This window comes from Trichoderma evansii, assembly GCF_050947405.1.
Source record: "Trichoderma evansii strain SZMC 28006 chromosome Unknown GGI43scaffold_2, whole genome shotgun sequence".
NCBI classification, from domain to species: domain Eukaryota; kingdom Fungi; phylum Ascomycota; class Sordariomycetes; order Hypocreales; family Hypocreaceae; genus Trichoderma; species Trichoderma evansii.
The window spans coordinates 3061142-3075444 of NW_028145204.1; the positions used below are offsets into that span (position 1 = coordinate 3061142).

Sequence of the window (14303 nt, forward strand, 5' to 3'; positions counted from 1 at the left end):
AGAAAGGGGAACCTTGGGCAGACTTTGCACTCGTGCAATAACTCCATGAAAAGGAAAAAAATACAGTGTTTGTATAGTTGAAAATAAACACTGTATTTTTTTCCTCTTTCGTTTCTAGAAAACTGGAGTTATTGCACGGGTGCAAAGTCTGCCTAAGCTGCTGCCGTAGTACGAACCTTAATTGGGCAGAGTATTGTTTCATACTTGACGCCCGATGTCACCATGCAGGGAATAACATAAACGCCAATTTACCGTAAGCTTTAAGATCATCAACAACCTTAAACTTCTTGTGCTATCCTTGTTCAAACAATTGATTGTTTTTTTCATATATCAGCACAGCTATATAAAGTATTCGTAGTATGTCATCCGTATAATGACTACGTTTGGCAAATTCGATTAATATGCCACCATGGTATTAAGACCATCAAGCTCCCGCTCCCAGCAGCGGTGATTGCCAATCGCATAGGCAAACTTGTCCAAAAACCCTTTGGCATTGCTAACTGCCGACATAACCTCCCCAAAGCCTTCCGGTCGCGCATGTTTAAGTGTAACTACACCATAGCTCTCCACAGCTTCATTGTCGCTGGACGTAACCACATGCTCGGGTAGCTGGAGTGCTTTCTCAACTAGCAAAACGCCTTCTCCTGTGGCTCCGATGGGCTTGAGATGGCCGAATGCTTCACGGATGTAATGCAAGGCTCGCCCATTCTTGGAAAGGGTCTCAATAGCTTCCTTTCCGCCAGGCACAAAGATAGCGTCAAACATTGTGCTACGCTGGCCTTCCAAATGATGATCCGGGATGATACCTTTGCCTTCTTTGCTCTCTCCATCGGCAAATGTGCGAGATCGGTGTGTACTGATTACCAGCGGAATAGCTTTTGCCCCTTGAGCTGCTCCATACATGGCATTGAAAGCAATTGGATCGTATCCATCAGCGATGATAAAGCCGATTCGTCTTGACGCAATAATCGGCTTCTCTGGAAGATATTCCAACTGGCTCAGACCTTTGGCCTTCTTTCCGTGATTCGGCTGCCCTTTGCCCTCTGGGACAGCCCCTCCGACCATTTCCCCAACAGATTGTGCGAGGCCAATGTCAATGTCAGCGAGTCGTTTCACAAGTCGCTCATACACTATCGGCTCATCGCAGTGATCAAGTTCAAAAGAGAATGCCGCCATGAGATGAGACTTTTCAATCTTAGAAAGCGAGTTGAAGAAAAGCTGCGCCTGAGAGAAATGCTCCTTGAACTTGGCGCTTTTTGCTCGCTCCTTGATGCCGATAATCTTTTCGGGGTAGTCGACATATCCGCCCTCTTCCTTGGTTGCTGGCGGCTGAGCTTCAAATCTATTGGGCCAGTAGTTAATTTTGCCCTTTGAGATGGTGTGTCTCATCGCGCCATCGCGATTAAAGTTCATTACTGGACAAACTGGCTTGTTAATTGGCAATTCCTGCCAGTTGACGCCAAGCCGGCTCAGCTGAGTATCGAAGTACGAAAAGTTTCGGCCTTGCAGAAGAGGATCGTCTGAGAAGCCGATTCCTGGTACAACGTGACTGGTACAGAACGCTACTTGCTCTGTCTGGGTGAAGAACTCATCCACATTCTTGTTCAGCTCGAGCTCGCCGATATACCGAATAGGTACAAGGTCTTCAGGCCAAAGCTTTGTAGCATCGAGGATATCGAAATCAAAGTCGTCTTCGTTTGACTCATCAATTGTTTGGATGCCAAACTTCCATTTTGGATATACTCCGTTGTCGATGGCTTCCATGAGATCCTTACGGTGGAAATCGGGGTCTTGACCGGCAAGCTTTAGTGCCTCGTCCCACACAAGAGAATGCACCCCAAGCTCTGGTTTGAAGTGGAATTTCACAAACGAGCGTTCGCCAGCGGCATTGGTAAGTGTAAATGTATTTACCCCAAACCCCTGCATCATTCGGAATGAGCGAGGTATGGCGCGGTCGGACATGGCCCACATGAACATATGAGTGGCTTCAGAGTGCATCTGGACAAAGTCCCAGAAATTGTTGTGAGCTGATTGCGCTTGAGGAACTTCGTTGTGAGGCTCGGGTTTCCCAGCATGTATGATATCGGGAAACTTAATGGCGTCCTGGATGAAGAAGACGGGAATGTTGTTGCCTACGATATCCCAGTTGCCCTCCTGAGTGTAAAATTTGATAGCGAAGCCGCGCACATCACGAACGGTATCGGCAGAGCCACGACTTCCTAGAACAGTCGAGAAGCGAACAAATACAGGTGTCTCGCGTGAGGTATCAGTTAAAACATTGGCGTGAGTAACGTCTTCAGCAGATTCGAATAAGCGAAATGTTCCAAACGCTCCGGTGCCTCGAGCGTGGACTACTCGCTCTGGAATACGCTCATGGTCGAACCGATGGATCTAATTGTTGGTTCTTTAGCATTTTGCACTGAAACACTTCTGTTATCGTGACTCTGCGACGTACTTTTTCACGCCCAAAAGGATCTTCCAACAGCGATGGACCGATTTGATCATTGCTATTGATCCGAAGCCAATCATCTGTATTAGTTTGCTTAGTGCCAAAGTCTGATGTAATTCTGCTGTCCTTGGTCGGCTGGACGGTGTGAGCAGCCAACTGATCTGTTTTAGCTCCCTTTTGGCCCATGACTGCTTGTTTCACGGCTGGTGGAATAATATTTGACATGGTTTCAGCGTCAATGTCGGCCAATTCTTTGCTGTGGCCGACATTTTAAAAGGGTATTATTCTACATTTTATACGTATGTTTTATATCGTATCTCATAGTGAAATCATGATGAGTGGCGACATAGTATATCGGCCGTCACTCATGCATCACCACACAAATGTTGTTGCGATACAAGGTTTCATGATATTACATTGACGTCAACTTGATTGGATGGCACGGCTGATCATCTTCATTTAAAGAAGAGGCCCCATTAAAACAAGAAAATGCACCTGTAAGCCATCTTGGAATATTAAGCTCTTATTTTAATTCTTGTCATGCCCTCCGTGAACATTTAAAACAGAGACTGAAACAAGAGCTCATGATGTAATAGAACTGCGCACAGTGCCAAGCTAAAGGGAAGCTCTATCTAGAGCTGGTGAAATATGCTAGGGCACACAGTAGGATCGATTTTACTCTAAGCTCTCGCTACTCAATTATGACGAAGAAGAATAGATGTCTTGTAGGCCTATATTCTCACCTCTAAAGGGTAGTAAATTATGCTTGTGGCACCCCCCATGGCGGACGTTATACTCCTCCCAGCTTGCGTTGCACACACATGCATGACGGGGGCCATTATACACTGTATCGCTGTGCGAAGAAGATCCGCACTAAATCTCTCATACTCCAACTAGACTCTTGAGCATCCCCATCTGACCTATACATAGAACAAAACATCCTCACTTCCCCCGCGAAAAAGATGCCTCGGATATGACCAGAAGAGGAAAAAGGAACACATATGGAAGCTTTATTCGAAGCTGCCCGAAAAACTAGTACCAGGATGTCTCGCTCGTTATTCCTTAATCTGGCATAACGCCTTTCGGAAGTCGGAACGAAACAGCGTAGTATCTCGGTGGATGATCGTTCATATGCATCCGTAAAAGGTATCTCGGAGCTGACATTTATTGCGGGCCTCCGGCGGCTCCAAGCTTGGTTTACGCATTCGACAACGATCAATAATGGTGACCAACCCAATATTAATTTGATCATGCGCGCGCACTCTAGAATTGTGGCAGGGTTAGCCGCTATCAAGCCAACCGTTTAGGCGAGGCGGTAATTTGGCGTTCAAATATCTTTCTAAAACTGACAAAGGTTGAATGCCAAAAATTGCTATGTCTAAGTTTATTCAACGGCCAAGTGGTGTGCCAAATGACTTTCTATCAATGTCTATCTATAACGGGGCTCATTCATTTATCTGAGCTAGGTATCTTCTATAGTACTAATTCCACAAAAATTACAGCTTATTATCAATTATATCAAACCACGTAGTAGTTCTCTATAATTCTCTTCAATATCAAAATGTTTAAATGTCTTCATAGGAAGGCGGCGGATCCATTACCACAACATCGAACCAAGATGAAGCATGCTATCCAGTATTAGTCTCTTGCGCGTCAAGTGCGTAAAATATTCATGGCAACGGTTAAATGAGACTCACAAATATACTGCCCTGGGGTCCTACCGATATACCAACACTTATTTCAGCTGTATGCTTTATCTGCATTAGACATGATTCGAATGTTGGTCTCAGGCTGAGCATAGAAAGGCGCCCCCATGTGCTCGTATCGAGCTCTAGTATTTCCGAATCGATTGGCATGAGACTGGATAATTTAACTGCCGATGCATTTTGATCGACTCGTTGCGCAGTTGAACCGGCAGCTGCGACAGTAGAGGTCTTGAAGTTGATATTTATGTTCCGAACAAATATCTTCCCAACTGCTTCGGATGGGCTGTGGATGTTGAACCGGATGGAATTCGCTTGTCCTCGGACAAAAACTGGTGGCTGAGGATGCACGACTTGAACGTGTACAGATGGTGTGTATGCTGGTAAGCCATCAGGAGCGGGTTGCAAACGCTCTTTCTGTCGCAGTGTTACCGGCAGGCTGGCGATGGATAATGATGCTGGCGAGGTATTTGATGAACAATTGCTGCTGAGTTGTAACGCCTTTGCAACTCTTTTTTTCGTGGATATGCCGCCAAATATGTGTCTGTCCACAGCTGCAGTGACGTAGTACTCCACTTTTATCCTAGAATTCCCTTCATGCACATTCGTTGACGGAGGAAAATAGCATGGATCAGGGTGTTTAGAACATTTCATGTGAGATGGAAGTCGAAACTTGAAAGGCATGAAATGAACGTCATCATCCGGGCTGTTTTTGCCCGAGGTATTCTCGTACTCCAGTTGTTTTGTTTCTTCGAATAGCTTTGCGTATGTTAAAATAAAGTGACACTGTGAGACGATGGTGGCTGATTTCTTACCGTATATACTGCGTTATCTATGTTAGGGCCAGCGACTTGAGCAGGCACCGAAATCATTAATCGCCCTGAATGTGTTTTCATTTCATCAGCTTTAAATGTAACATGGAAGTTCGGCTTGACAGGTCCACCTCACCTCCGATGGTAGCTGTGCACTGAGGCCGCTTTTGGCTTGTGATGCCTGAAATAATCAGTGTTCCCTGAATCTCAGCTCCCGGCCTAACGGTATCGTTCGCACTGTTAAGGTTTAATAGCAGTTTCATCCTTGGCAGATATATGAGTTTGGCGCGTTGTATAAGTTGAAGCTGGAAGGTAAGGCTCAAATTAAGTGGTGAGAGCGCTATATTTAAATGAAAACAAATTTAGAATGTGGCGTTACGATGCATTAACAGAAATAAAATTCTTTCGTTTCATGCCTGATGATCTTCAAGCCTGATTATATAACTCATTGGGCTTTATGTTGTCAATGCACTCGCTGAGAGTTACCGAAGATGGTCTAGTCCTATTCAGCCCCACGGCGCGACGACATCGTGAGAGCGACGCAGCTTGCCTATTCGGTATGCCCTTTGCAAATGAAAAGAGTATATAATCATTATGATAGAGATACTTTTCATCTAACTCTTCCGTCGAAGTTCCGGAGAAACATTGCTCGCTTGCTCAAAGAGGGAAATTGCATCTCACCACAGGCAGCTACCGGCTCGATGACGGAAACAAGTGGGTCAAACAAGATGGCCAAGAGAAGCATGATATTTGGTCTCCTGACCCTTCACGAGATTACTTAATCTTTGACATCATTTCATCAAAATCTCCGTATTCTTCAGGCTGCCAACTATGTCGTATGCTATTCTATGGACCGTGGTAAAGTCATCACTCACTTCTTCTAGAAACACTCGGCATGTCATCTAAACTCCACTGGAAACCATATGAGGAATATGTGAGTGGTATGATCAAGCACGCTTGAAAATATGGCAGTCAATAATTTTGCCTGGAAAGCTGAATGATCTCTGTCCTGCTTCTAGCATTTCGACACTCGGGGATATTCTATCAAATTAAATCTACAGAGCTCGGTAAGAGTAGATAGATTATGGAAACTGGCAATGCATGCTATACATGAAAACCATCATCTTCGCTGCAAACTAGACATCTCCCTGCCCACCTTTGATGAAGTAACATTAATACTCCCCCTACCGAATAAAAACTTGGATAACAGTACCAACATTTGAAGTCTGGCCACTTTCATAGACAAACCTTCCGCGGCTCCGAAAGTGTGTACGCTCCATCTAAATCTAGAAATAAAAGGCGTGAGTCGCGTTTATGATGTATGGCAAGTATCGACCTGGCAAAGTTTTCCAACACGGCGAAGCGAAGCATTTAGCCCCGGATAAAGTTGCGCCAATGAGGGGCTCGTACATTTTACCAGTGGAATTGGCCGATTTAACTCCTTGGGCTATTACCATCTGTTGAGGATATCAAATTCTGAGCATGGAACGCACGCGTCATCGGCTACATAGCACTCTCTACGCTGAAATAGCTGTAGACAGCAAGAAGCAAAAGAAAATATAGAGATGCGCAGAAGAATTTCACAGGGGAGGACGAATGTAAAAGACTATACTTGAACACGTAAAAATTGATACCGTAGATTAATTACATAAAACGACTAGGCTATGATTGCATAATTCAAATGGACACTGCGGATGATTCCCTCATGTGCACCGATGCAGCGAGTCGAAGCGTGCTGGTATGTGACAGTGACAAGAGCCCGAGAAAAAGAATCAATGCCAACAGCGGTAGCCTAACAAAACATTTTGTTCTCCAAATACAAAATCCAAGTAAACCAAACGTGAAATAGCAAAACCCCAACGCACAAATCGATTATAAAATAGCACTTTCCGATCCCCCGCAATGATTGCAAATCAATGAAGAGTGAATTCTAACCTGCATCAACCGAAGGTGAGACAAATGCAGCCATCTCAATATCGATCTCAGTCACTCTGCAAAGAGATTGCTTTCAGTTATAAAAGGCCAGAGCCTTGTCAATAAACCCCTATACTCCGCGTCTATTTTCGCTTGCCGGATGCAATTGTTTATTGATAACGGTATTCGTAAGTCTTAAGTGCACCACATTTGAATTTGCACGCCAGCGAGCTTGTCTAGAACGCCAAAGTCAAGGCCCTCTTGCTTGAATGCCACGATGATCATGTCAAAGTTTTCCTCCAAGTGTTCGACAGTCCAGTTGGCCTCGTCAAATCGTGTAATCTGAGGCAAAGCCTCTTGGCTAACGAGCGGATCAGCGAATGAGACGCTGACTTTTTCTGATTTGGCAAGAGATTTAGCCAGTTCAAGTCCAGGGGAGTTAACAAGGTGAGACTGGCCGCGTTTGAAGCCCATGCCAACTACCAGAACACGAGGTGAGCCCTCTCTAGTTTGCTTCGAGTAGAGCTCATCGATGACACGTTCCCCAATTTCTGCCGGGCGAGCATACATTTTCTCCGAAGCCGCCTGAAGTAGCGGAAAGGCGCTGTTGGACAGCAAGTAGTATGGATTGACGGGGATACAGTGTCCACCAACGCCAAGTCCAGGCGAGAAGGGCATGTAGCCAAACGGCTTGGTTGAAGCGGCATTGCACACTTCATAAGGGTCAATGCCGATAGGGATACAGGCATTGGCCATCTCGTTGGCATAAGCAATGCACATCATTCTCTGGCAATTTTCGTAGAGCTTGGTCATCTCAGCTACCTCTGGCTTGGAGACGGTGACGACCTTGTAAAAAGCGGCAGAGTAGAGCTTTGAGATGGCATTCAGTGATCCCGGAACTACATCGTCGAGACCAGAAATAATTTTCGGGATAGCATAGGCTGGTGGATCAACGCGGCCAGGGTCAACACGTTCTGGCGACATTCCAGCAAAGAGGCTCTTTCTTTTGGCAAGGGGTCCGAGAAGCTCTCTAGTCATGCCAACAGCAACTGAGCTTTCAATGACAACAGTAGATCCTGGAGCTGCTTGTTCCTCTACAGTAGCGAGGGCGCTTCGAAGGTAAGAGGTATCGACAGTCTTGTCTGGTTGTAGGAGTGTAGGGACAGAGATCAGGAAATGCGAGGCCTCGCTGAGATCTTCCGCCTTTGATGTGATGCGAACTTTTTTGTTCCCATTATATTTAGCAGAAAGATCTTTGACACGAGCCTCAGAGACATCGTATCCGAGAACGTCAAAGCAGCGAGAAAAAACTTCAGTGAGATGCTCGCCAACATAGCCAACGCCAATAACTGCGACGAGAGGCTTTCGTTCACCATTAGAACCCGTTTCGAATTTGACTTCAATCGAGGAACCGGTTTCGATGGATGGAGAGTATGTGCTGGCATTAGAAGTGGTTTCTCCGGCTGGGGAAACATCGTAAACATAATCCCAGCATTTTAATTGCTGGCCTTCTTCTTTATCAGAGGTCAGCTTGCGACTGACGACCTCTGGTGTCGGCAGTTCCTCTGTGGTACCCATATCCGACATGTTTGGCGAACGAAAGGTTGAACGGGAGATTGAACCTGGAAGAAGCTGGTGGCAAGCTGGCTAATTCTGTAGAATAGACACTGGCAGAGTTGGTAAAAGGGAATAAAAGGAGGAGGGAGGAAGAGAGAAGATTAGTCAAGCCGGAGGAAGGATATAGACTTTCACAATAGTACGTAAATAAACGCCTACGTCTCATAGAAACCGCCGCGGCAGTGGCCGAGAAAGTAAAAGAAGGTATACACGACTGATTAGCGCTAAACTTTGGCTTCGGGCCTTGATATTCTCGTGCAAAAAGAGTGAATACTATTCGTCGTAAGTCTAAAACATATGGCGTACTATGGTCGTGGTACTTGCGAATTATACCAAACTCAACAGCTGAGTATTTACTGGGCGATGTATTCATCAGCATTTTACATATTTTAGAACCAACATGGTATAATTGGATTGTCGGATTTGGCGAATGAGATGTAACGGTCATCTCAATCGATACAGAACTCCAAATCGTATGCTTTGGACATGAGTAAGACTATCCAATAGAAATAAATATTCTCATTTGCTAACAAATGTACTATGGGCTGCGTAATCTACCATCGCCATCTCGATTTAGGACTAATGGCAAGTAGACATGAATAATCTACATGGAATCTTTTAACATCCCTGCTGCTCCGCTGAAGTCAACTTTGTTGAGAATTTAGGCAACTGGGCTTAGACTTACAGCAGCCACTGTCGTACTACAAATCTCCAATACGATATGGAAATCACACAATCTCGTAGCTACCAAAGGTTGGAAACGTACCACAAGTACGGAGTACATGTGCCGGCTTTACGCCACGTCAAATTAAATTGATCAAAACTCCACATATGTGGACTTTAGATCTCGGTTGGTCCCGCAAATGGAGCAGAAACTTTAAAAGCTATCAAAGGCACAAGCGAAGTCCGGGGCCCTGGAAGGCTTGCAAGAAAAGGGATTACCGAGATCGGATATTTTGCTTCATTTAGTCTGTAAACAGGATAGGCAGACCGTCAGGAACAAGAGATCCATGAGATAATCTGTATTACCCTCAAAACTCCTACGCTTCAAGGTGAGACGTCAATGCTACGGCCATTGATGCTGTGAGATGAACTCCTTAACACCACATTTATGCTCCGAATATCAGTTAAAAAGAAAAGGATTAAATGCGCCGATAGATCCCTCGTATGACGCAGATCAAGAGCTTCTTAGATAGACACCCAGTCATAGGCTTGAAGGATACTTTATACACACCTTCTGCGAATACGTATTAACTACGCAATAAAGGCTAAGAATAAGGCAAATCTTCATCTATTTTTAGCCAGGGGAAATTCTTTTTTAGCTAATGCTGTAACGTAAGCCAACGCAAAATACGACCGATGGTCGTTTATCACTAATTGGTTATCTCATACGCCGTGCCAAATCATTCTATTTCTCCATCTGTGCTCCGGTACACTGCAGCGTCCATGTTAACATAAGTAGCAGTCAGATAACACTAGGTAATAGAACGGAATTCGGCAAGCAGTTGATTCGATCAGAGTGCTTAAAGAACAGTAGTTGATGGTGTGATGTTGCAGCTTCCCAGCGCATGTCTTTTTAGCTAGTGTAGGCAACTATCGCGAGATGGTATATCGCTGGCGTTGCGTAGGCCATGGAGAGGGATTTTCGCGAGATAAACTTCAGGCTGTTTCAGTGTGCTATCCACTCGTAATTTTTGGCGCTCTAAACCCACAGCACACTTGTTTTTAAATAAATTTAGAGTTGCGCTTTAAACAGCAACGTTGCCAGGTCCCATCGTGATATCGTTGAATAGTGGCTATTAAACATCGCAGATATTTTTAACATTTGTCCACATGGTCAAAAGTTGCGGCTAATGATAGGATAAATGAAATATATGCATATTCTAGCTTGGATTTATATTTCGGCTTTTTTGGTATCGACTCGGTCTTCCCCTTGCCTCCTGAAGTGACACCGGTGGCGACGATATTAAAATCATGAAGCTCACTGCTGCCGCTACGGCGGTGATTGCCTTCACATTTTCTGAGATTATCTGTGCTGCTCCTGGGAAGACTGACAATGCCCTCAAGCATTCACTAGAGCCCCGCGATAAGCACTGCGGCTCCGGCATTGGTAGCTGTGCCGAAGGCGAATGCTGTTCTGAGTCTGGCTATTGTGGTACTTCTACCGAGTACTGTGCAGGATCGCAATGCCAGCTCGACTATAGCGACTCCTGCGACTCACAGTATGTGAAAATTTTGACATGACAGATCAGAGACTAACAGACGCGATTTAGAATCAGCCCTCCAGGAGAAAGCACCGAAAGCGTCGCCCGAACACACGTTGGCGATGTTCCATATGGTGAGTCCCGATAATATTATTTCGTCGTTGATTTATAAAAAACCAAGATTCAAGCCAGAGCTGATCAGATCTTAGCTTCTACAATTACTCAATGCAACAACCCCGGTCATGTTGCTTTGACATTTGACGACGGACCTTACGAATATACAGATAAACTCCTTGGTATTCTTGAAAAATACAATGTTAAAGCAACATTCTTCATTGCGGGAAATAACAGAGGTAAGGGTCGAATAGACGACGAATCAACAGGATGGCCGCCCATCATTCGGCGTATGCACGATGCTGGGCACCAACTCGCAAGTCACACTTGGACACATCGCAATCTTAACGAGGTTTCCGAGGAAGTTCAAGAAACGGAAATGATCTACAATGAAATGGCGTTCCGCAATCTCCTTGGGGTCATACCAACTTATATGCGTCCGCCGTTCCTGGAGTGCAATGTGAAATCTGGGTGCCTTGACATAATGGACAAGCTTGGCTATCACGTTATCAGCACTGACCTTGATACCAAGGATTATGAAAACGATGACCCTTCGTTGATTCAAATCTCCAAGAATCGCTTCTCCTCTATGCAATCGTCAGATGAATCTACTCATGACTACATCGTTCTCGCACATGATGTCCACTATCAGACAGTTGTGAACCTTACCGAATTTATGATTGGACTCAGTAGAAGCCGAGGATACAAGCTTGTGACTGTGGGCGAATGCCTTGGCGACCCATCTGAGAACTGGTACCGTTTTGCGCAATCTAAACGTGATACCGATCTGGTAGTTGGACCAGGGAACAGCACCAAAGAGGAGGACAAGCCTGCCATCTCAGAAGACCAAAGATGTGGTAGCAAATTTGACACAACTTGCAAGGATTCTGTCTTTGGCAAATGCTGCTCATATTATGGCTATTGGTAAGAAAACAGTGATCCCTCTTGGTTAAATTACAATTTGCGTGTTTGTACCACTTTTCTTTTCCCCAATTTCAGCCCCCACTCTTGATACAAAACATTGGTGTCTATTATATATGACCTACTGACAGTGGTAAAAACTGCAGCGGAGATAGTATGAAGCACTGCGGAACTGGATGCGATTCTAGATATGGAGATTGCGCGGTCCAGGTGGGACCCAGAACAAATCTTCCCATCCTAGACACGACGAATGGTCTCTGCGGGAGTCATTTCTCAGCTACGTGTCAAAACTACGAAAACAAAAATTGCTGCTCTCAGTACGGTTTCTGGTGAGTATTCCCTAAGTAGATGATTTGGCTCATGATGATGGCTTCCACTGACCGAAAACTACCGATTTAGTGGCAATTCAAGCGCTCACTGTGCTGAGGGATGTCAACAGGGCTATGGCAATTGCTGGTAAGCTAACAGGGACGCATATGGTTATAAGTCAAAGAAAAATAAAAGCAAAAAGTACTTTAATTGCACGGCGGAGTTTTTCTGTTATTTGATACAAGGGCTGGTGGCGTAGCTGTGAGATAAGCTATGATGTAAGCCTCTATTCAACATAAGGCCTGGTGAATTCTTTTGTGTAACCTTTTGGGGGAATTTTGAAAATTGGCATTCTAGGTCTTTATTTATTGTTTATATGGCCTTTTTGTTTCCGAGTTTTAATACTGTTGCAATTTATCTACTTCACCGCTTGAAGATCTATAGGGCCTTATGTGTATGGTTCTCGTCATTCTGAGAACACACATGAGCAGACACCATCAATACAGTAGTAGATTCATATCCAAAGGCTACAAAATATCTACGACGCCGAAAATTGTTCCACAGCATATTCCCCCCACATTAATCTTAATTACCTGAGGCCCCCCAGTGGCTGGTTGATACGGGATGAAATCGGATAAAGAATGCTACTCTCGGGAGAAGTGCCGATCATCTTCAGTCAGAAAAGAAGATACTACTATTAGTATTCGCGCCGCGGACTAGAATCTCAGGACCCATTGGAAACACCACAAAGATTAGCGTAAAGACTACTGCAGGTCCGCCAGGCAACTGTTTATACTTGTAACTATTCCAGAGGAGGATGCAAAATCACGAGCCTGTAGTTTCAGTCTTGTGCTAATAGGGGGCGAAAAGTTATTTGAGCCACCCAGTAGAGTATCTCTCTCAACCTGACCGCTTGAGGGGAAATTTATAAACAGGCAACACAAAGGTGAATTAGTATAATCGTGTAGCTGGAGTTCCGGAGTCACCGTGCATGGAGGATGTAGCTGTTCCGGTCGTACCCGCCAAGGCGAAGCTTAATGTGGTAAGACTTCCAAACTGCAAATAAGCTTGTTTGGTGGCTGAAAATCAAGTATAACTAGCCAACCATGTTGTGCCATGTGGAGAGGGGAGAGTACGAGATATGGGTATTTCCGCTGCAAAGGCCCGATCCTAGAAGCAGCAAGGCCGGAGCTCTTAATTGTTGGTATTGCTCACCTTGGCGGTGCAACATAGAATACACCCCCCTTTCCTCACGCCTCTAGCATTATGTGGATAGAAGATGTGGATAGGAGATGTGAACACAGGTGCCTCGGTGGTACACCTTTGACCCTGGGACTAATTGGTTAGTCGATGCCGTGGGAAACCACGGAACTTCACGAGATGGCTGGCATGGAGCCAGGCAATATATCGGGATATGCAAGCCCACGATATCACATTAGGCCAGTAGATGCTTCACAAGATCCCACGTGGCACGACGACTGGCATCTATAGAATTATAGACATTTTTCTGCAGGCAGGAATGGACGGGTCGACTCTGACTTTTATAGATAGGAGCGCAATTCATGTGCTTTCTGTGAAATGTGTTCTGGCTTGAGATGCAAATGGGTGTAACAGCACTTTTGAGTTCGTGTTTGCTGATTCCATGATCGACGATCTGCAAAAAGTATAGCGATTAACCGACAAGTATCAAGTCTCCATCAAGATCTCTAGGTGAATACACAATTTTGTGTATCACTTTGCCCCATGCCATAAAACTCAATTCTGAGGGCCTTGGCGCCAATGCGAAGTGCATTAGCTCAAGCCTTGTACGGCTTTTATGTGGTCTTGGAAGTACATCTCTCACGGGTACTTCGTATTCACCGACCCCCGGTACGGACTGCAGCTGAGATTCGTCTCTCGATCCGACCATTCAGCAATCGAAAGCTTCATTGCTTTGTTTTCAGAGCTTCGGTAGGGTATTACCGTACCGTTGATAGTCTATGTGCTGTTGATAACTTTATACGAGACGACGTCGTGCGAGGCTCTGCTCGACTATGGCATTGGTTATAGAGAGAGTTAGTCTTGTTGAAGCAAAACACAAACCTTGGGCATTCGGCGGAAAGCGAGACATTTATACGATGTTATACTTATCTTTCCACATAGACGAAGCCATGGCCCATTATACTTCTCCAAAATGACAAAAATAGAGGCGGGCCATGCCCGCGCGGTTCTTCCTCTTTGAGTTCAGAGCGATCCTAACCCGCGTGGAGTATCGTCTATG

At 45.1% G+C, this 14303-nt stretch overlaps 4 protein-coding genes across 4 annotated transcripts; 1 reads left to right on the top strand and 3 right to left on the bottom strand.

Annotated features, from left to right (window-relative positions):
• Positions 1-299: 299 nt before the first annotated feature.
• Positions 300-2696, bottom strand: GGI43DRAFT_171927 (catalase catA). Its single transcript, XM_083199726.1, has 2 exons — positions 2456-2696; positions 300-2391 (listed from the first exon to the last, which is right to left on the bottom strand). Exons 1-2 carry the CDS (start codon positions 2672-2674, stop codon positions 397-399), a joined length of 2214 nt encoding a protein of 737 aa, XP_083065525.1. The 5' UTR covers positions 2675-2696; the 3' UTR covers positions 300-396.
• A 1161-nt stretch (positions 2697-3857) lies between these two features.
• Positions 3858-5381, bottom strand: GGI43DRAFT_171947 (uncharacterized protein). The gene is made up of 4 exons (XM_083199728.1): positions 5101-5381; positions 4968-5032; positions 4147-4911; positions 3858-4077 (listed from the first exon to the last, which is right to left on the bottom strand). The coding sequence occupies exons 1-4, from the start codon at positions 5225-5227 to the stop codon at positions 4015-4017; spliced, it is 1020 nt and encodes a 339-aa protein (XP_083065526.1). The 5' UTR covers positions 5228-5381; the 3' UTR covers positions 3858-4014.
• A 1627-nt stretch (positions 5382-7008) lies between these two features.
• GGI43DRAFT_429823 (nucleotide sugar dehydrogenase) lies at positions 7009-8465 on the bottom strand (the record flags this gene model as incomplete). The annotated part of the gene is made up of 1 exon (XM_083209175.1): positions 7009-8465. The coding sequence occupies one exon, from the start codon at positions 8463-8465 to the stop codon at positions 7074-7076; it is 1392 nt and encodes a 463-aa protein (XP_083065527.1). The 3' UTR covers positions 7009-7073.
• Positions 8466-10469: 2004 nt separating this feature from the next.
• On the top strand, positions 10470-11741 carry GGI43DRAFT_429825 (carbohydrate esterase family 4 protein; the record flags this gene model as incomplete). The annotated part of the gene is made up of 3 exons (XM_083209176.1): positions 10470-10717; positions 10769-10833; positions 10909-11741. The coding sequence occupies 3 exons, from the start codon at positions 10470-10472 to the stop codon at positions 11739-11741; spliced, it is 1146 nt and encodes a 381-aa protein (XP_083065528.1).
• Positions 11742-14303: the final 2562 nt, after the last annotated feature.

Bases quoted from the DNA above. Each gene is read 5' to 3' on its own strand.
- GGI43DRAFT_171927 (XM_083199726.1), bottom strand. From the start codon at position 2,674: ATGTCAAATATTATTCCACCAGCCGTGAAACAAGCAGTCATGGGCCAA. The intron at 2,392-2,455 runs GTACGTCGCAGA...ACCAACAATTAG, and splicing joins ATCCTTTTGGGCGTGAAAAA to ATCCATCGGTTCGACCATGA.
- GGI43DRAFT_171947 (XM_083199728.1), bottom strand. From the start codon at position 5,227: ATGAAACTGCTATTAAACCTTAACAGTGCGAACGATACCGTTAGGCCG. The intron at 4,912-4,967 runs GTAAGAAATCAG...ACATACGCAAAG, and splicing joins TAGATAACGCAGTATATACG to CTATTCGAAGAAACAAAACA. The intron at 4,078-4,146 runs GTGAGTCTCATT...AATACTGGATAG, and splicing joins GACCCCAGGGCAGTATATTT to CATGCTTCATCTTGGTTCGA.